Genomic DNA, 22,411 nt, shown 5'->3' on the forward strand with positions numbered 1-22,411 from the left:
AAACTATGGTAGAATGGGATTCAAGGCATATAATCTTTTGGACTGTATTCATGGTGTATGAATACTCAGCTTACAAAACAAAATGGAACAATGTGGCATTTGCCTAGAACCATGAACAATGAAGTTAATATTATTTTGAATTCATATTCGATTGATCAATTTGACCAAAAACTTTCACTTTCGTTCACAAACCTCATCATTTCATCCAACATGTCATTGAATCATATATGTCATCCCCTTTTTCAAGGCATGTCGATAATTCTGGTGTGGCAATATATCTGCATCACAGTTGTCTGAGTACACACAGAAAAAAAGTGCCATGGAAAATTATCAAATACTTTGGTAATGCCGCCAAAGAAACGCTGGCAATAAGTACTTAAAAACACCTGCAAATCTTAAAGCGCGTAATGTTTATCTCCTAATTCCATCCAGAGTCCTTAAGAAAGATCTTCATTAGGAACATCTTCTTGATAACCAGGTTTACCAAAATACATTTAAAAAGCATTGCAGACATTGCAGGAATAATTTAGCCTAACTTTGCATTGACCTGTAATATTTCCATGTGAAGGACATATTTCAGTATATCCAAATTCATCAAAAAGCAAATTTGAACATCTTTCACATAAAGCTGCACCTCTATTGTGTTAAACCATCCTAATAATAAGGATTTTGTAGATATGAATACAACCTGACCTTGACCTCCACCACATGTTGCAAATATGTATGTATTGCAAATCAAATTAATTTTTTAATAGCATACAATAACATAATTTCATATCTGTTAGGAAATTCACATGCAACAAAAATAAATGATAAGTCATCATTAAACAAAATAATTTTAGACATTCAAACAAAATGAAAACATGTATTTATAAACATAATCAGTGGTTAGATTCAGGAGTAGCCCGTGCCATATTAGGACGCTGCCTTACACCATATAACGGGGAAAGGAAAGCCATCGGTGAAGGTATTTTATCTTTAAAGTAGGCACTGTAGGCTATTTGGCATCTGATATGCCTACCCAACACTAACCTTATTCAACTAATGAGGGGCAGTGAGGTTGGCATTTGGGGTCAACTATCCCTTGAAGTAATCTTCCTCCTTCTGTCAGGAAAACCACCATCAGAGCGGCATAAGACAGAAAAAACACCCAGATCAGACAAAGAGGATTTTTTGGTGCCTGTGAACTGAAGTCAGGCAGATTTAAAACTTAAGTCTCATGTTGAGGTCATGCACTCTGTCATGCAGGTGTCTAAGGAGCTGCAATTCGTCGTGCAAAATTGCATCCTTAGGCATAACAGAACACGATAACTGTTGGTTCCAATCCACTATCTGCCCTGACCTTTCTTCTAGTTTTGTCAGTAGACCCTGCTTGTGGGCAAAGCTAGTGGAAAACATCTAAGAACTGTTTGTTTGTTTGTTTATTGTTTAACGCCCCACTCAGCAATATTCCAGCTATATGACAGTGGTTTGTAAATAATCGAGTCTGGACCAGACAATCCAGTGATTAATATCATGAGCATCGATCCACACAATTGGGATCGACGACATGCATTAACCAAGTCAGCGAGCTTGACCACCCGATCCTGTTAGTCGCCTCTTACGATAAGCATAGTCGCCTTTTACAGCAAGCATGGATTGCTGAAGGCCTATTCTACCCCGGTTCTCTAAGAACTGGTTGTCTGGTCCAGCCTCAATTATATTTACAGAGTGCAGCATTAAAAAACAAATAAACATTAATTTGTTCATGTAATTTCTTTTGACTTACACATAATAATCTTTTTTGAAAATTAAAAAATAAAAATGATAAATTAAAAAACCATGTACGTACATCTCAAAAGTCCTTATTTTTAATTAATATTAAATTTAACGTAACAATGACTCTCTGACATTCATTTTTAAATTCAAACAGTTTCATGTAACGTATAAAGAATCAAACAAAAAATGTTAATACATTAACTTCTCATAACAAAAGAACTGTTTTTAGAAAGACATCTCTTGCCCTTTAAACAATCGAAGCTTATATTACAAGTGTCTACATCCTTCCGATGTTGCATTGAAGACCTGTGAATGAAGCGCTCATAGTAAACAAGCCTGATTGACAGCTGGTGCACAGAGCACATCCAAGAACTCAGTTGTGATGACACCACGCCTGATATTGGCTAGGCTATAATGTCAGATGTTAAATGCCAGACCAGATACAGTAAATACAATAGTTCATACATGCAGTATATCTCCATAGTGCATGATCCAGGCTTAACAAAATATCTCATTGCATGGCTTTGCCAGTTAGGGTTGAATGAAAACTACATATATTTTGCAATTGTTATTAGAATGTCAAATTTATTCTTCTGTTTTAAAGATATGTTGGTCAGTAAGGCAAGGAAGGAAGCAAATCCATTTTTTTAAAGCTGATAGATTGATGGTATATTTTCTAATTTTGAAATCTCATAAACAAAAAATATATTTTCAATCAAAACAAGCATTCTCATAAGAAAAAATCAGTTTGTTTCACATCTATTCAGAATGAAAGATAAGAATCCTAATTTTTCAAACAAATGTAACATTTCAATAAAAGGTACCAACATGACCAAGGCTTAATCAACTGACATAAAACATCATAAAAAACATTTCTGATTAAAACATATAGTTAGCCCCCAAATATTTCACTTTACAAAGAACATTTCTTTCAATAACCTAAAAAATACACTTAATTTAAGTTCATATTAAATTAATGCTTTCAACTTAATGATGAAAGACTTTCAGACAAACACAAAGACAGCTCCAAACTGTCACTCAAGGTGATGATTACATTCTTCATATGTTGCTTAATGTCACATGCACTTAGCTATATTCCAGCTCCTGATACCGTAACTCTTGAAATGATTTCAAGCATGACTTTAATACGAAAAATGCAAGTGTCCTTTTGTCGGGAACACTGACACACCAAGTCACCAAGCCTGACCACCCGATCCCTTTTGTTGCCTCTTATGACTAGCATAGGTTGCTGGAGACTAATTCTTACCCAGATTCCCCCCAGAGATCAGGGTGAACACGTACAGCTATTACTTCAGGCTTTTTCTTATCAAAGCAGGTCCTTCTTGTTATCAAAACCTTCATGTAAGTTTGGCAGCTGAAAACACAAGCTCTGGTGTTCTAATGACTCTCCCTCACCTCTCTGAGTGACTAGGTAACACGACCAGCACCAACTGACGTACCTCCATCATCAATGCTTAGGCCAAATAAAACCATACTTGTGCTTCAGCCAAGCCAACTGACCCATTGTGTTTTTCACCCTTAAGTTTTTATAACAGATGGAAACAGACATAGAAAGGCTAATACTTTACATTCGGAAAAAAACTAGTTCTTTTCTCACATTACTGATGCTGCAGCTTTATTGACATGGCCACCAACATCACTTCTAAATAAGTCATCTGTCAAATCATCATTTAAAAAATAAATAAACAAACCATCTCCAAAATGACCCTATACCCGAAATGCAAGATATTTCGGGGGCCTTAGCCCCAAAATGGACATCAATGTCAAGTAAATCGCTAATTGATTAATACTTGCATTGCATTTTGAGTAAGAAAATCCTTTCAAACATTATTACATTGAAAAGGTCAATGCAGTTATTAATGTAGCTCTAAAATTGGCAATACTTGCCAGCCTCAGTTGTCCCAAAGGGACTTGGCTTTGTATGGATTATTTCTCTTTTGGGTCTGAACCAAAATGGTCTTATTATTATTGTTTCTTAAAATTAGCTTAGGTCAGTTATTGATAATTCTTTTATGTCCAATTTGATTGTATTCTTGTGAGAATTTTGTGGATAAAATAGTTTTTAAAGTATATTGATTGAATAAAGATGCCGATAAACTCCCGAAAAATAACACCCCCCACTGACATCAAAACCAGTCTGTGCTAAAAGTGTTTTAAGTGTCCCACTCCTTCCTTGTCTCATTTTCAGTTTATTTTAGCACTAATATAAGGACTTTTATCAGGTGAAATTGCCACACCAACAGAAATATTAAGACTTGTGTAATATACATGATCTACTGATAAATAACATTCTCGTATTATGTACTGTGTATAGGTATGTTTTGATTTTGTTATTGGTAAATTAAAAAGATTTTGAATATAATCTTAATTACCGTTTAACATAATTCTAAAATCCCTAATAATTAAGTCCATTAAGAGTCTCACTAAGCTTTCTGTAACTATAAAAAAGTACCTTTTTTAGTACAAAGTAATCAGTTTATGCTTTTAATATGTTGTTAGCTTAAGTGACATAATGCAAAATAACAGAAATATTTTAGTATATAAATATTAACAAGATCTTTGTCATACAATAAATATGCTAAGTGCATATTCCCTTTTAACACAAAAGTATCAGATTCTGAATGTACTGTGCAAACAGGCCACAACAACCAACAATAGAATCTCATGCGATGCTTTTGTCATATCAAATGGATCTGAATTCTTTCCACAGAATGTTTTTGAATACTTTTGAGACTCTCTAAAATGGGATATGTGGACCACAATACTTGTACCTATCAGATTCTAAAAAAACTGCTTCACACCTGTTTACAGTTGTAGCAAGGTAACATCTATTTGGCAAGAACTTCAAAGTTGGTTTCAAAATAGAATTGAATTAAAACTTAAATTTTCCAGGCAATAAGTTCTTCTTGATCTTTGTCACAGAAATAATGATGCCAAAAATGTCATTCTTGTTCTTTTCAAATTTATCATATTCAAGCATGAATCCACTAAGCACATACCAAATTTTCGGTTCCGGAACTCTGCAATACTATGTCCTCTCAAAATGACCACTTCATAAATTCTGGTCATTGTGTCACAACCTATTTACTATCTAATGTCAAGTATAAACTTAAACATGTAAAATGTAACCATGTGCTACAAAAATGCAATAAAAATAAAAATTATAAAAATGTTTTCTAGAATACACTCACATACCTCAAGGAAAGGGAAACAGGTTCTTTGTACCCTCATAAAGGGCAGAGGATTCAATGACTTGAAAATCCTTAACCTTATTTAAGTCTATTACCAGGATTAATTTTCTAATGGCTATTTTCCTTTATTCAGGGAACCACCAGCCAAAATATTCACAAAAGTGCACAAAATAAAAATTCACATCAAGCCTGTTAACTGATTTTAATAATACAAAAACTTCAAAGTAATTTATTATAGGATGCAAAGTAACCATTTGAATTGGCACAATAGGAAGCACAGACATTTTTTTATTTTTTATTTTACCCAATTCAAAATTGATTTAGAAATAATGCGAAAAAAACATCAAAATCCTTATGATTTTATATCCAGATACCCAGAATACTACTTATTTTTGGTCAAGGTACCAATGAACAATGATGGTCCTGGTTTAATAATTGGAACATGGAAACCCATAGTAATCAGAAAATATGGTCATATGTTTTGGGGGGGGTTAATGACCCAGAAACAATGCAACAGCAGCGACCCTTTCAACTCCCACATTTTAACAAAGAGAGGCAGTCGGGTAGCCTAGTTGTTATAGCGTTTGCTCGTCACACCGGTTTGATTCCCGATATGGGTACAATGTGTGAAGCCCATTTCTGCTGTCCCCCGCTGTGATATTGCTGGAATATTGCTTAAAGCGATGAAAACCATACTCATTCACTCACTATTTAACAAAGACTTACCACAATTGCAGTGCCCAGACCACTTTAGTTACACAAGAATAATCTTATTTTGTTCTCCAGAATTTTGTGAACTGAGTTACAATGGTGGTCTATATCACTGGACCTCAAGCCCACATCCACACTCAAACATTCTTTATTACAAAAAAAAGGGAATAGGAAGCTTCATTGTAACTCCCATGCAAAACGCTTAAACCCCTATGCTGCACGATCGCCCTAATTCAAAATGATAACAAACCTACAACTTTACATTGAAAATTATGTCTAGTTCTCAGAGGTCATGTCTTCAGATAGCCCATGACCCAAATTGACAAGTTGTCAAGAATGTAGACTTTCAAAAGGCAGCTGTCAAGAATGTAGTACTAGAATATGACAATATTGGAGCTGATAAAATTGTTAAGAATACACTATAATACCAGGCCAATATTGGAACAATTGTGAAGACTATAGTATTAGAATAGCCCAATATTGGAGCAGTTGTCAAGAATATAGTAAAAAACCAGGTTTACAATGGAGCAGTTGTCAAGATTAGTCTTAGACCAAGACAATATTGGAGCATTTCATAAGAATATAGTATTAGACCAGGCCAATACTGGATCAGTTGTCAAGAATATAGTATCATACCACACCCACAATGGAGCAGCTGTGTATAATAGTGTATTCGTTATCGTGTGTTACTTTATCTTGGTCTGTCTTAGATTTTAATAAACTGTCATACCAAATTGTAAATCATATAAAATTGTGATAAGTATTCCTCTTCATCTCATTTCAAATGTTCCACAAAATAAAGAAACTAAAAATTTCAAAAATAAATATCGAACATAATAAGTGTATAATAAATACTTCATTCAATATTAAACATTATATATTAAAAAGAAAATATTTTTCAAAAATTAAATCGAAATAACAGAAAAGGTCTCATAATTGTAAAACTGAAGAATCAGGATTGGTACAGGTAAACCTCATATGAAGGGAATCAAACCAGGTACTTGATTACAGACACATGTGCATTCGTAGGGTCACCATAGTCACCCATCAACACAATTATTGACAGAAGCATTTGAAGTGCTGCCTTATTGCACTTGGTTATAACCTGCCACCATGTCAACTCTGCCACCTTCCCTTGCAGCGTGGGCGAAGGCCAGTCATATAAACCATGTAAACATGAGCATGGGGCAATAAAATCACTCTCTTGTGCTTCAACCATCCTCATCTCATTACAGAACTCAAGAGGTTCCTAAAGAGAAATAAAGCAGCTGTCAGTGTCTTGTATTTCTTGTAGCCTTTACCAAGAAGCCTCATGAGAAGATTATGACCATACCACTGTGGTCAACATGGTCAAGTATCAGTTCTATTTTAATCACCCAGTACATAAAAAGAAATGTGTAACATTGTCTTATGCACGATTTTTTCAGTATACTCTAATATGTTAAGAAATGGCCACATCTTTTTTTTAATCAGGTCTCATTCGGTTTGTAATATATGATGACACCTATTACATGTGTGCACAAAGAAGCTATAGTGAAGTTTGATTTGAGGGTAGGATTATCCCAGTCATCTAAGGTATTTGCTGTGGAGTTGTGTCCCTTACTAAGCCAGGTTCTTTTTACCACGGGTTTTAAAAAACCCAAACATCCCCAACCCATTTCTGGGTCCTTCTATACAAAGTACCTGCTTTTCTACACACATTATAAAGAGTTTTATTGTGGATTGAGTCATTCATGGATAGTAGTCAGAACTGAATTTATGAAAACATGCATTTCAAAATAAAAGACATTTTCTAACTCAAATACTTAACTATAAACAATATGGGAACATATGCAAACCATAGAATGCCACTTCAAAATACCAAATAACTGTCACAAACTGCTGAATAAGCAAAATCATATGAAAACAATAAACATTTCTGACACATCTCCTTACACTATATTATCTGGACAAAACAAATGATTCCATTCTTTGAAACAAACAATTACATTGGTACCAAAAATATAATGGTAAAAAAATGTCCTTAAAGAGAGGTATAAGTGAAACTCAAAACGAATTTCTTTGGTTCCTGCAACAGGTGCCTAAAAACGGTCTTTCTACAAGTGATACTGAAATAAGGAAGCGGTGATTAAAAGAAACGGACTATAACGGTCTATGAGATTACTAACCTTCTTATAAACCAAGTAGTTCGGGTTATCCTCGGCACTGTGTTGTCCGTTTCCAAACATTGCACCTGGTAAAGTGTTCGGCAGGGATTCCGACCGCTTCGTGCTGTTTCGGTGGGCCATCATTACAATCACGAGTTAATTTCTTTAACAGCCTTTGAAATCTGTGTCTGAAGGCGTAACCCTCCCTTAACAGAAAACCGGCGACAACAAGGCGAGCGAACCCTCCTCTCGAACAACAACCAAGACATGTGCCAATCGACCAATTCACAGTCCCAATCAATATACAATCCCATGCATGGATCTAGCCATGCGTTCTACCGGCATGTGTTTTCACCCATACCCCATTCCATCCGTTAAAATTTGATTCCTCAGAAACACACTCTGTCCATGTAGATATGCCCGCTGTTTAAAGACTTTGAGGCGGGCGAAAATCCTAGAAAATCAATGCTTGCTTTTCGAATATTACATCCCGTGCACTGGTACCATGGAACGAACGGTTCTCCTGTCCCTATCGCTGAAACCGTGCCTGCTTTCGCTCGACAGATTCGCTTTGAACATCAAATAGAGTTAATTAGATATTTAGCAACGCCATTCCACCTCTAATTCCTTCAAACTGTTCGGCATGGTGCGTAATAAAAATCTAGACACTTTTGGGCGCAAAGATTTTTGACGCCTGGCAAGGAATCTTGCACCAGTGTTCTTATACCATCACATATTCTTGACAGCGGTCTCTGCGCCCTCGGGAAATGGCCCAGCACTATGTCCACACTTGAAACACAAAGACTACCCAGTTGGCTTCACCCACTTCAATCCGAGCGCATCTTCAACCCCGGTACCGACATCTTAGTAAAATATCCTGACCATGAGCCTTGAGATGGATCTCCCCTCTCTCTCTCTCTCTCTCTCTGCTCCTAGCCACCGCGGCTTGAACATTCACGGTCGTGTTTCCAACACAAGCCCTGGATAAATTACCACGACATTACGCTGTACCTCTTTTGAGGAATGCTTCGAATTTCTTGCTATCAATCAATTTGCGAGAAGAGCATGTTCAGATATGAACTAATACCGAAGAAACACTAGCAGTGCTGATCTGACATATGACAAATAGTCAGTACCGACCTCCATATTGAATACAATTAGCGCCAATCGATTATTCAACAGCTGATTGGTTCCCCAGGCTAGAATCGCCGCCTATAGTCAGAAAACTGAACTAAACTCGTAAACAAATGGGAAGCAACTGAAATATTATCGATCCTAACAGCCGCGCCTAAGTTAACAACAGTGATCTCCCATAATGCAAGCGGCACATGTTTCCCACGTGCTAAGTGCTCGACTCTGGTCTATATTTAAATAACACAATTAATTAGCCTCCCGGTGCTAATAGAGGTTGGCGAGGAATGAGAACCGCGAGGGGTTCCATGTTTCAGAGAGAGGTACCACGGGAGGTGATCGCGGTGTAGGTTGCTGCGATGGGTCACGCGGTTTATTACCCTGTAGGGAGGGGCTTGAATGCCAGCAATAGATCACGGGGTTTACCGTTATCCCATGATCATTGAATAAAAAATTCTTTGGATTTCTATTTTATTATATCAAGATATTATTACAGGATATGAACACCGCTCTATTTCACCCTTTCATACAATTCCGTCTGACTGGGGAGTGGCTTCATGTGAGAAACCTCCGAGTAAAACATGCGGCATGTTATGAGTGAGTTAGTTTTGGTTTAACGCCACTTTGAACAGTATTTCAGTCATATCGCAGCGTGTCAACAGGTCTTAGTGAGTGAGTGAGTTGGGTTTAACGCCGCTTTTAACAGTATTCCAGTTATATCACGGCGTGTCAGCTTAATGTGGGAGGAAAGCTCGAAGTGATGCAGGTCTTAGACGTTTACCAGTTCGGCGAAACCCACGAGCATGGTGCTGACAAACCTAGAAACATAATCGGGGCGAACCGGGATTCGAACCCACAATCAAAGGTTTCTGTCATGCCCAAGGGACGCGACTCTGCACAGCGAATCGCGGCGCCTAAGACAACTGTGCCACCCGTCTGAGACGTTTACCACGAGCACAGGCACTGTGCTGATCAGGACGAAAGATGAATGAGTTTTCTTCTTTTACCGTTGTGGATCCTAAGGTATCCACGCCGAGAACCTGTGTTTAAATCCCGACAAAGTATATAAATCCTGAAGCCCAGTTCTAGTGTCCCCGACTTGGAAGTTCAGGAGTATTGCCAAAAGTGGTGTAAACCCAACTCATTCACTCATTTTAACTCCATTTTCATACGCTTTCTTGTGTAAATGTATCAGTCTTCCAAATACAAGCTGTGGTGTATGTGTGCAGAACGTTTATGGATTCCTTCTTTGTAAATCACATTCTATCTGTCTGTGCCATTGGATAGTATTTGTATTGATCCATCCTTCAATCTGTGTTCAGTGATCCATGAAGTGCTGCCATTCGCTATAAGGAGCTACGCCATCAATATCACCCGTGCTAGGATCCGTTGGTCGTGAGTTTGAATCCTGATTAGGATCCCTTGTAGTGCCAGGTTATTTCATTACACATCATCAATAATATAGCCAACAAATGCAGTAAGAAAATAAAAATGAATGCTGTAAAACATGAAATGAATGCGTAAACAAATTAATGCGAATACCGACACTTGGCCTAAAATGCGTCATAATATTAATGCGAGTAGCGTTGCTTTTGAATTATAGAATAACTAATGTTCCAGGTTACTAAATACTATTCAAAGCGGCGTTAAACTCACTCTGTTAATGGTGTGCTGCAAGGAGCCGAGCTCGCACCACTTTATTTCATTACACATCATCAATTATGAAGCCAACTATAGCAGATATGAAGCCAGCTGTAGGAGACGTAATTAAGACGATATGTAAATATCCAAATAACATTGTGGATTTATCAAAGGTCAAAATCAGTTCAGGATTTATGTCAATAACTTTGTATGGTCCTTAAGACATATTTGTTGATTGAATTCATAGCGAGTATTCTTTTCCTCCTACATGTATCTACTTTAGGGATTATACCAAATCTGTGGAAGATTTTACGGCGACTATGTGTAATGTATTTTTAATTTCTTAATGACAAAATTTCCGACACCCCCACCCAAAGTGAAATCGTTCAGATAAACAAGTCATTAATTAAGCAATCATATATATTTATATGGATTTATGAGGTCTCGCTGTATTGAAAGTAGTTTTAATAATGTTTGTTTTTACACATCATAATGTGTTGTAAATATCATCCACATACTCGTTTTTTTCCTTATGATAAACTCTTTCAATGTATATATATTTTTATGTATATATTTTCCGTTATAAACATGTAATATTCTTACCAGAAGTTATAAGCAATGACTATTTTGGTCGTCTCTTAGCTGTGTCCTGATTTGCTGGTATGGGTTCGAATACCAGATTTTTCCTTATTATGGTCCATGGTTCTGACAGAAGGAATCATTGTTTCTGTTATTGTCATCTTCCAGAGGCAAAGGAGTTGAAACTGGACATTTCTAGTCAGTTAACGCCCTTGCCTCGGGGAGATGGTCATTGTGAATTGACATATTTGTGATGTACTTAAGCGGATACAATTATAGAATGTCTTCTCTGTTACCTTAAAGTAGTCGTTTATATATTTGTCAGTGCCGGTGTCTCGACGTGTTGATTCCATCAACAAGACGGTCCTTCATTGTACCTTGTCACCGTCTACATCTGCACAACGTGAGTGTACGCACATTTGAATGTCACTCATCTCACTACTAGGGGATATCACTCATCTCACTACTAGGGGATATCACTCATCTCACTTCTTGGGGTATCACTCATCTCACTACTAGGGGTATCACCCATCTCACTTCTAGGGGGTATCATTCATCTCACTTCTAGGGGGTATCACTCATCTCACTTCTAGGGGGTATCACTCATCTCACTTCTAGGGGTATCACTCATCTCACTTCTAGGGGTATCACTCATCTCACTTCTAGGGGTATCACTCATCTCACTTCTTGGGGTATCACTCATCTCACTTCTAGGGGGTATCACTCATCTCACTTCTAGGGGTATCACTCATCTCACTTCTAGGGGTATCATTCATCTCACTTCTAGGGGTATCACTCATCTCACTTCTAGGGGTATCACTCATCTCACTTCTAGGGGTATCACCCATCTCACTTCTAGGGGTATCACCCATGTCAATACTAGGGGGTATCACTCATCTCACTTCTAGGGGTATCACTCATCTCACTTCTAGGGGTATCACCCATCTCACTACTAGGGGTATCACTCATCTCACTTCTAGGGGTATCACTCATCTCACTACTAGGGGTATCACTCATCTCACTACTAAGGGTATCACTTATCTCACTTCTAGGGGTACCATTCATCTCACTTTTAGGGATACCAGTCATCTCACTTCTAGGGGGTATCATTGATTGCATACCCCCGTCGATGCGTGTCATCGTATCCCAATTGCGTCGATCGGTGCACATGATCACTGGATTTTCCGGTCCAGATACGATTATTTACAGAACGCTGTCCGTTTGTTGGAATACTGCTGAGTGCGGCGTAAAACAACAAGTACGCAGAATGTACAAATGTCCAGCTTCAGTTCATTGTCATTTAAATCAAATCTTGTTTTAAGAGTCATAGCTTCGCTTGTCACAGTGTGTGAATTATTTGTGTGTGTCTTTAGTCTTCCCCAGTCCAGATTCGATTATTTACAGCCGTGATATAGATATTGTTGACTGCGGCGTAGAACATAGTTTATTTACCAGAAACATATTTCATTTTTAACACGTGAGTATTGCGATTTAGTATACATTTTATGGGTGCTTCTTTGTCGATGGGACGCGTTGAAAATTTTGATGGATTTCTTATACGATAAGTTCCGATGTTATGCAAACACATCCTTCATTATCCAGAGTATTATACCTCAATTCTATTGATATAAATACCCTTGACCTATTAGCTACCATAGTTTCGTTGTGAGCTCGAACGGGATGAGAGAAATTCTGTTTGATGTAGGGCAGATGTAGGGGAGAGAGTGAGTATGCTTTTACGGCGCTTTTAGCAATATTCCAGCAAATATCACGACAGGGAATACCAAAAATGGGCTTCACACTTTGTACCCATGTGGGGAATCGATGATGTGAAGAGAAGGATATTGTGACGTCACTACCGACATGAAGCTCTGCACAGTTGGATTTAACGCCCCATTGAAGTCATTTCAGTCACGAATATCATGGCGTTTTAGTTTTAAAGAAAGGAGAGCACAGACTGTTGCCACCTTTTCTAAACCCGGGAACATTGGATTCGTGTAATGGGGGAATCGCGGATCGGAACCCACGAGGGCTAGCACAGCATATTCTGCACAGCGAATTGTGGCCCCTTAGACTACCCTTAGTCTGTGTATAGCGACCTTTGCCCCAAATATTTTTCTACCGGGATGACCAACTCTTTTTCGGTGTCCCCCGCCGTGATATTGCTGGAATATTGCTAAAAGCGGCGAAAAACCATACTCACTCACTCCGGGGCAAGCCGAAGTTTACGGAAAAACGAGAGTGGTGACGGATGTCTTCCTTTTCTCTTCCAAAACACATGAACACAACGGACTGAACATCTCGTGACACATAATGATAAGATGGGTGTCTAAAACTTCTTTTATTCTATCTCTTGAACAACAGAAATGTAGCTGGTGATGAACTGCGACCTCGTTTAAGTCCTGCAAACAAAAGTTATAAGATAAAGTGTACCAAGACGCACGTAAAATATGTATTTTCAACTGAATTTGACCAAAATGGGGTACGTTAGTTATCTGAACATGTTATTTTATGTGTCAAACTGGGAACACGGAAGCACATTTTCTTCACAAAAAATATTACAAATATTACGAAAGTTCATGCCTCTAATCCTACGATTATATTTCACTATTCGAGGTGCATATGCATCGGATAAAATATTGACAAACTGCCGGGTTAAAGAAAGTATACACTTGAAAATTGGGCGCTTCAGTAAGGAACATACTTTCGTATGTCAGTATCATCTGACTGCAATCAGCTAAATTTCAAATCACAAATTCATTTTATGAGTTTGGGCAAGATTTGCTTGTTATTTCGCAGTTAAGTAAAACTATTACACTGTTTCTAATCGGAGATCCGTTCATTGCATGAGTTCGTGAGTTACAATTTCAGTATTTCAGCCAGAAATGTGGCCCGTTAAGCAATCTGCTGGGTTGTGATTATCACAGGGATGTCTATAGCTGTATTACTACTAAGATCACCGCGATCTTGCAAAAAATGTCGTGTTCATATCTGGGCCATGACAACATTCTTACCTTCCTCCACAGTAACAACGGTGGTCTATACAGTGCCAGCTGTGTTGACAGCGACATCCGACAGCAGCGGCAGCATGGTTGCAGTGGTCAACGTGGGCGTGGCAAGATTCTTAAAAAGATGGAATGGGTGTAAATGTCACTTCACGGAATAATTTATATTATTCAGGATCCCAAGCAATGGTATCTTCGGGGATATGATGTTGTTTTAGGGTTTTGTCTTTTTTTCTATTAATTGCGAAAATGGAGCGGGTGAGTGAGTTTTGTTAAACCCCTCTTTGACATTATACTGTCGGCTTGATGTGGTAGAACACCCGAAGTGATGCAGGACTCAGACGTTCACGGGGATGGTGCTTAGAAACCTGGAACTATAAATGATTCGAACCCACGGTCATAGGTTCCTGGTGCGCCCAAGGGATGCAACTGAACACAGTCGATTGCGGCACCTAAGACAACTTTGGCGACAAATGGAGTTAGTGAGTTAGGTTTGACGCCGCTTGGAACAGTATTTCATTTATATCACGTCGTGTGAGCTTCATGTGGGAGATAAGCGCAGAGCGATGCAGGTCAAATACGTTTTCCCATTTGGTGAAACCACGAGCTCGTATATGGTGCCAACAAACCTTGAAACATAATCGGGGCTAATTGGAATTCGAACCAGCGATCATAGGTTTCTGGCACACCCAAGAGACGAAACTGCGAATTGGGGCACCTTTAAAATAGACTGCCCCCGCGACAAATGTGAATGAGATACAGGATTGATTAAGACTTTTGTTTTTACCCAAAGTTGTTTAGATATCTTGATCCGAATTATTACCCCTGTGTATTTACGTCACGCTTGCCAGATTGTATTGGGTGTGCATTTCCTGGGTTATTATCAGTCATGTACGTGACGACATGGTACATTGCTCATGCTATCAAACATTGTTTTCTCTGGCCCTGGCTCGTACCCTTAAAGTGAGTGAGTGAGTTGGATTTAACGCCGCTTTTAAAAGTATTTCAGTTATATCACGGCGTGTCAGCTTGATGTGTGAGGAAAGCCCGAAGTGATACAGGTATCAGACGTTTACCGCTTTGGTGAAACCCACGAGCAAGGGTATGGTGCTGACAAACCTAGAAACATAATCGGGGCGAACCGGGATTCGAATCCAAAATCATAGGTTTCTGGCGTGCCCAAGGGACGCAACTCTGCACAACGAATCGCGGCGCCCTAGACGAGTGGGCCACCCATGCCCCCTCACAGTGACATAGCTTACGGACTATGGCTTCAAACAACATTCTCCACTCCGTCTGGAATATGCAAAGTAGAAGTAACCCAGTTAATCAGAGAGGCTTCAACAACTCGAAGTAGAACACACATCGAGTTACGCGTAGCACCGAGGGTGAGTGAGTGAGTGAGTGAGTTTAACGTTGTAACGGCATTATATCGGCCAAAATGCAATGCTGTAGTACCGAGAAAAAAGAATCAAAGAGCCAATAACGATTCTACAGGGGTAAAATAGGGGAACGTTGTCTCAAACGATATATCGAGACAATGGATTCGAGTTTAAAGGTTTTGTCGTATTGTGAAAAAAGGGATATCTGTCCAGTAGTGTGCACAGCGCCTCACGTTGGCCGGTGAAGCAAGCAGAGACGAGGCAGGTGCACTCGTCATTGACGCATGATAGCTGGTAGTTGGTGTCGCACTTCTCTCGGGAGCAGGTGCTGGCGTCACTGCCGCTGCACCGTTCGCTGCTGACGACCCCTGGGAAATTAAGACAAATTATGTATTTATGAAAAGGGATCTCATTTATTGATTAGTCCGAGGTGAAATGAGGTTTAACGTCGTGTTTAAAATGATTTACTTAGATAGCGATGTGCATGTGTGTGTTTATGGTTTTTTTTGTACCTATCGAATTTGTTTCAGTAACCAAAAAATAAAAATACAAAAAAATACTCCACTGTCGATCGATAGGAGAAGAGAAATAAATATTTACTTTGAACGCTTCGATTCTTAATTTCACCGTAATATGTTACTGTAAAGAAATTGCTTTAAAAATATGTTTCTTTGCAATCTTATAAAAAAAAATTCAACTGCTTACATATATTTTCGAAAATGTTTCGAAACTTTCGTGGATGATATCCGGGTTTCACTTAAATATACAGACTTGACGCTCATTTAATTGCAAATTCAAATTCGTTCGTGAATATAACAGGTTCTTTAATAAAATACACGTTTATCAAAGGACAGGTTACTTTCCTGTTTTGCAGTGTTTCTTATCTGTCGCATGAACACCTTGAGAAAGTCTACACGTCATCAATTTCCACACAGAAGTCACGTTGAGGTCAAGTATCGTGATTATAAAGAAAACCTTTCGTATACCACACACGTCGCCCTTTAGGCATAACACGTAATTGAAACACTTTACTGTGACAATTATATGCTTCGAACAGGAAAATCCCGATGTTTCAATGCAATGATACGTATTTGACTTAAACCTTATAGAATATTAATCAGCAAATGGGATTTATTGAAACAAAGGTCTCGTTTCCTGTGGAATTCCTGTTTGGTGAGGGAATGATTGAGTGAGTTAGTTTTTTTCAATGTTCCAGTGATGGAGACACCAGATAGCTTCACACTTTTTTTACCATATGGGGAATCGAACCTGAGCCTTTGGTGTGACGAGCGATCACAAGATTAGGAAATTTATTGTTCATATTGTTTTACTTTTGGGGGTGTAAGGTATACAATGTGGATTAAATGTACTTAGTCATACTTCTAAAATCTTAAGTTACTTACCAAAAGCGAGGATAACAGACACTCCGAGCACAAGGAACTTCATGGCTGTTGAGATAACTACGCTATGTCAGCTGACGTCACCGTGGCATGCCCCTGGCGACCCTAGGACGTCTTATCATACCTGATCAGATTGTGGTATTTAAAGAAAAAGATAAAAAAAATATTTTAAGTTTGCTCGTGTAAAGGGTATGTTGTGTATGGTATATCCTTTAAGGCCGTCAATCGTGTGTGATTCACATTAGTCAATGATCCTTGATTTTATCAGTCGTTGACACCTGAGCAGATGGACTATGCTATGACCTCATGTTTGAGGTCATATAACATGTGCACTGTAATGCATCACCGACGCACATCGTTGGGTCACCGTGGACGGTGTTGTAATAGTAGTATTAGCGTTCTTTCGGCACACGGAAAATCACGTTTCGATTCCAAAGATGGATGGACAAAACCAATGATTAATATTATGAACAACGTCCCAAGCCGCCAGGATACAGTGGCATCGTGACCACCCAATCCGCATAGTCACCGCTTACGACACAGCATACGACACCATGGGATCGCCACCGTCCGTATCTGTATAAAGGCTAATACATTCATCAAAGTCCCTTTCACATCATCAGCCATTAGCCGCCTCCGTGGTCTAATGGTAGAGCGTCCGCCCGGAGAGCGGAAGGTCCGGGTTTCGATCCCCGGCCGCGTCATAATCTTGGACGCGACGTTAAAACCCCATTTCACCTCACCTCACCTCATCAGCCATTATTAACATATGATAAACATACATCCAGCCTCTGGTTTCCATTAATACTGTGACCTCCTCCATCGCCTAGCAGATATAGCTTGTGCCTTGAGAACGGAAAGTTGCTGGATCGGTCCCGACTGTGTCAAACCACAAAAGATGGTACTTTTTGTTACCCTGCCTTGTGTGCATGCACGTCATTTATGTAAGTGCGAAACTCGCGAAGGCATTATTAAATCCCATTTCACCTTACCTCACCCATTTATTCTGTATTATGCTCATGGGTCTTTTGACATCTTTTTTGTCACTAAATCTCTTTGAAATGCTGAAAGTAAGTGAGTGAGTTGGGTTTAACGCCGCTTTGAACGGTATTCGTGTTATATCCCAGCCTAATGCGGAAGGAATGTCCAACAAACAGTTATTGTGTTGAAACTTTCGTTCTTTGATTACATTCTCAACAAAACCAGAGGGGTGTGTATTATCTGACTTATGATCCGAAAGAAAGATCTGAACAACACTTATCATCAATTTTATGTTCCACTATCTATGAACCTTTATAGGAAACGGACGTAAAATATCCCTTGCTGGCGTACATGAACCTGGAAAAGAGGTTCTTTAAAAGAATTACGGTTTATCAGCGTCTCTGTAGCTTAATAATCCACTCAATAGGCGAAAAGTACGACGTTTGCATGTTCGATCCCACTTAAATAGAAGTAAAATCATTCCGCACATTTCCTCAAGTTAGCGCTGCAATGTGTGTTATGTAGATTGTGTTCAAATGCAAAATACATTGTATATTTCCAACGAGGTACATTCTGAAGAAACACCACAAAAGTATCAATGGCAAACCCATGTCCCAGGGTCTTCAGGAGGGAAAACCTACAAAGTGGGTTTGACATGTTGTGAAGAGACTTGACAACCAACAAGAGAATAAACCTGTCGTAGGGTTATAATGCAGGTTAAACCAGACGGGCTTGTAACGTTATAATGGGCAGCAAGATATAGAGCGGGTGGGGCAGTACTCGGACACTTAACGTTACTAACGGCATGCAAGTTGAACCAAAGTACCTATTGACTTTCTTTCATCGTATATGTGAAGGGAGGTAACTGCTGTGGTGATTATATTGTGTTCGTGCGCTTGTTTCAGCAAATTCTTATGATATTTACTCGACGACTACTTCGGTAGTAATCGGACGCCTGCGGTTGAAGTCGGACACCCTTGCGGCAGTACCCGGACACTTTAAGAATTTTTAACCGAATGTCTTAACCGAATATGACATAATTACAATTGTGTTTTTTTCATTGTGTAAATGAGAACATCAAAATAATAGCAACATAAATACAACTTCATTGGCTTATCTTCTCATTTTGGTATCACTGTACACAGATACATGTGTTTTTTTTATACTGACATTAGTTTTCTTCTCAGTCACTAAACCCAAACGCTGGCACCATCGAATCCTGTTTCATTCAGTCTTTCTATTATTTTGAATAAAGTACGACGTTGTGGCTTGATACGCAATAAATAAAAACAGTCTAGTTTTGGGCCCCCCACCCCTAACAGGCCCGCTGTGAGTAATTCAACCAGTAAAGAACGGTGTCACATTTAAAACGCAACCTTCCGTCATCAAAGGAGTGAGTACTCCTGACAACTGTAACGGAACTCTGCCGGCCACGGCCAGCTATGTCCCGTAAAACCTGTCTATTGGGTGGGGGCCGGACATCCAGATCTATGTATGTCAGCTTCATCGGGAATACTAATTTTGAGAGCGTTTGCGTCATAGATGTTTTCTGGTTCCTGATTCATCTTCAGTGCCATAAATGGTAACGGCTTCACATGATACACATGGTACCTATGAAGAAAGAAAATATAATATGAGAAGTGGCAACATTCGCTGAATAATCTTATGTTGTTAATTAGGTGCAAAGTCTATCATTAACCTGGTACTTCATAGTTGTCATATATTTCCCAAAAACTGATACTCATAGAAATAAACCAGTACATCAAATGAATATAGTTTCATGATTAATATTACCCAGTTATTGACGAAAATATTGCGATGGGTTTCGTGCTATGGTGATAGCTGACAGCATTGGTGTCTATACCCCACCCAGGTGGTCCAGAGTATGCATGAATCTCGTGGAAATGGGCGTCAAAGGGATATTCCGTTTTTCTGTTAAAATGTGAAAAATATGTTCAATTTTTGTACATTTTAATGTGAAATGAACACTGAGTTCACTTCTTTAAAAAAAGCAAACTGTGCCAACAATAACATTCACATTGCAGGGAAACGTTTTTTTCCCCCCTCAGCTACAAGTGTCACACGTGAAGGGAAGGTCGGCGAGTTGTTGATGTGTTAATGTCTGGTATCCCAGGCAATTCTTGTGGAACCATTTGGTACAGTTAAGACATCCCACCCAGTCATCATTTGCCGCCAAATCCCGACCCAAACAAAGGTGACAAAAATCCCGGAGGGTATCATCGGAAAAATCGGTGTCGTCGTCGTATTCGTCGTCATCCATGTAGGGAATCTCGGATTCAGAGAGATCTTCGTCACTGTCTAGTGTTGCTTTTCTTTTTTCTTCAATTTGTTTTAAGAGTTTGTATGCCTTTTTCTCGTCTTCTTGCTTTCTCTTTTGCACACGCTTTTCTTCCCGTTCTTTTTCTCTTAGGGCTTTCCGGGCTGCTTTCTCTTCTTTTCGTTTAAGCTTTATTTCCTCTCTCATTCGCTTTCTGCTTTCTTTCATCTGTTTCTCTTCCTCTGCCTTTCTCTTCTTTTCAAGGAGAAGTTCCCTGATGTCTTCTCCTGAGGCAGATTTGGGCAACATTGTAGGTTTATACTTTTGGGTACGGCTCCGTACTTTAGGGAGAACTAAATATGTCACTGGAAGATGTGTGGGCTGTGTCTGATGTAGAATGTAAGGCTAGGTGTGAAGTGTCTGTTTGGGGTGTTGTGCTATGTGTAGTTTGTGATTGTACTGGTGCATGAGGGTCTGTATGGGGTGACGGCAGAGTTGTTTGCACGACTGGTGAGGATGCATATTCTGGTGATGTTAGCGGAAGGTTGGGATGGGGTGTCTGCTGGGGGTGCAAATGTGAATGTTCTGACTGTGGATGGGGTTACAGGGGTTGACTGAAGGACTGGTTTGCATGGTTCAAAGATGGTGCTGCTTTTAATTTTGATTATCGGTAACTTTATCGGGATTGAGCGGAAACAGCCCTGATTCGAGGAAACCCCTCTTTGCATTTTCTGTTGTAGCTGCCCATACCCAAGCAGTTTTAAATACCCTGGCAAAGGTACATTTCCTAACACATTCCCCGATGTTTGAAATCTGAAAATCTCGGACAGATTGTCGCCACGCATGTTTGAGTGGCCTGAACAAGCTCAGGTCCAATGGCTGTGTAACATGTGATGCGTGTGATGGGAGACAGTACAGGACGATGTTATTCTCCACACAAACAGTGCACGCTTCAAGGGTCAGGTGCGTTGAATGACCGTCTAGAAACAGAATTATTGGTTTATTGATTGCCTGTTTATCGACATGAGGAATGAAACAAGTTTTAATCCAAGAAACAAATAGTTCTGCGTCCATCCAGCCATTCTCGGTTCGCCCTAGAACCTGCTACCGGGAAGGATGATCATGGGGGGAGTGTAGTCACCTGAAGCACTTGCGCAAGCAAGAACTGTTATCTGGCTCTTGTCTGAGGCCGAGAAGTTATAAACTGTCTGGGATCATCGTTCGGCCAGAACCCTACCACTCTTTGGACACATGAGGAAACCCGACTCATCAGCATTATACAGCCTTGATGGGTCATGTAAGATGTCTGAATCAGTTTTGTCAGCGATGTAGGTTGTGAAGGTATCAAACCAATCAGCAATTTTGTGTTGTGATACCATAGCACGTTCTTTTGAAAGTTGTGTGGGTGTTCTTACTGATATTGTAGGGTTTCGTTTTTAGAAAGCACTAAACCAATCGCTACCAGGTCTGTCATCAGTAAAAGGATTCTCCCTACCATCTAATTTGATTATTTTCTGGACCGTGACTAACAGTTCGTCCCTTGTCCGGCCGTACCCTATACTCGACATGTGTATAGCCCAATCTGAAAGATGTCTTTCCTCGTCTTGTGATAAAATGGGTGAAGGACCTTTGCGGTAAACAAGAGGTACTTTATTGGAGAGTTTGTCATGAAGAGTACTTTTGTGTATACCGAAAGCGACAGCAGCTTTGCGTGCAGACATCTGCTTGGCGTTAACAGCATCCATAGCTCGCTTTAAGTTTTCATATGAATAGGCAGGCTTTCCTCCTCGAACGCTCATTTTAGCAAATCTACACAGACGGTCCTACAATATAATTAGAACTAGTCAATGGAACTAGCATATCCATATACTGAAGAACAACGGGAATGTTACCGGTACGTAATACCTTCTGTTATCAGATTAGAATGAATGAGGGTCCTGATGGGTGACATGTAAAAAACGTTCAGTTTCATCGCAAAAGTAAAATATGATTGATAAACGACACTGAGATAACGTCTTTTTATGAGATTGACAGTTACTGAATATTTACACTAAAAACATGCAACTGACATACTGTACGTATTAACCCCCTGAATAACACCCCCAAAGACAAAGTCACGTGCACCACACCACCCCATCCCCAATCAAAACCCTCATAAAGTATGTCACTCGCGATCGAAAAACACC

General features: G+C 39.4%; 2 protein-coding genes across 4 annotated transcripts in view; both read right to left on the reverse strand.

The window, feature by feature from the left end:
* Nucleotides 1-8,977, reverse strand: part of LOC139444305 (regulator of G-protein signaling 7-like) — a 148,008-nt gene extending 139,031 nt beyond the window's left edge. For all 3 annotated transcript variants that reach the window (XM_071225240.1, XM_071225239.1, XM_071225241.1), the window contains exon 1: nt 7,850-8,977. In XM_071225240.1, the coding sequence (XP_071081341.1) occupies nt 7,850-7,972 (123 nt within the window). In that variant the 5' untranslated portion in view covers nt 7,973-8,977. The remainder of the gene's footprint in view (nt 1-7,849) is intronic.
* A 4,528-nt stretch (nt 8,978-13,505) lies between these two features.
* On the reverse strand, nt 13,506-17,027 carry LOC139444299 (serine protease inhibitor Cvsi-2-like). Its single transcript, XM_071225231.1, has 4 exons — nt 16,970-17,027; nt 15,800-15,934; nt 14,194-14,302; nt 13,506-13,581 (listed from the first exon to the last, which is right to left on the reverse strand). The coding sequence occupies exons 1-4, from the start codon at nt 17,010-17,012 to the stop codon at nt 13,575-13,577; spliced, it is 294 nt and encodes a 97-aa protein (XP_071081332.1). The 5' UTR covers nt 17,013-17,027; the 3' UTR covers nt 13,506-13,574.
* Between the last annotated feature and the right edge of the window lie 5,384 nt (nt 17,028-22,411).

Source organism: Haliotis cracherodii, unplaced genomic scaffold (genome assembly GCF_022045235.1).
Source record: "Haliotis cracherodii isolate W230 unplaced genomic scaffold, xgHalCrac1.p SCAF_5, whole genome shotgun sequence".
Classification (NCBI taxonomy): Eukaryota; Metazoa; Mollusca; class Gastropoda; order Lepetellida; family Haliotidae; genus Haliotis; species Haliotis cracherodii.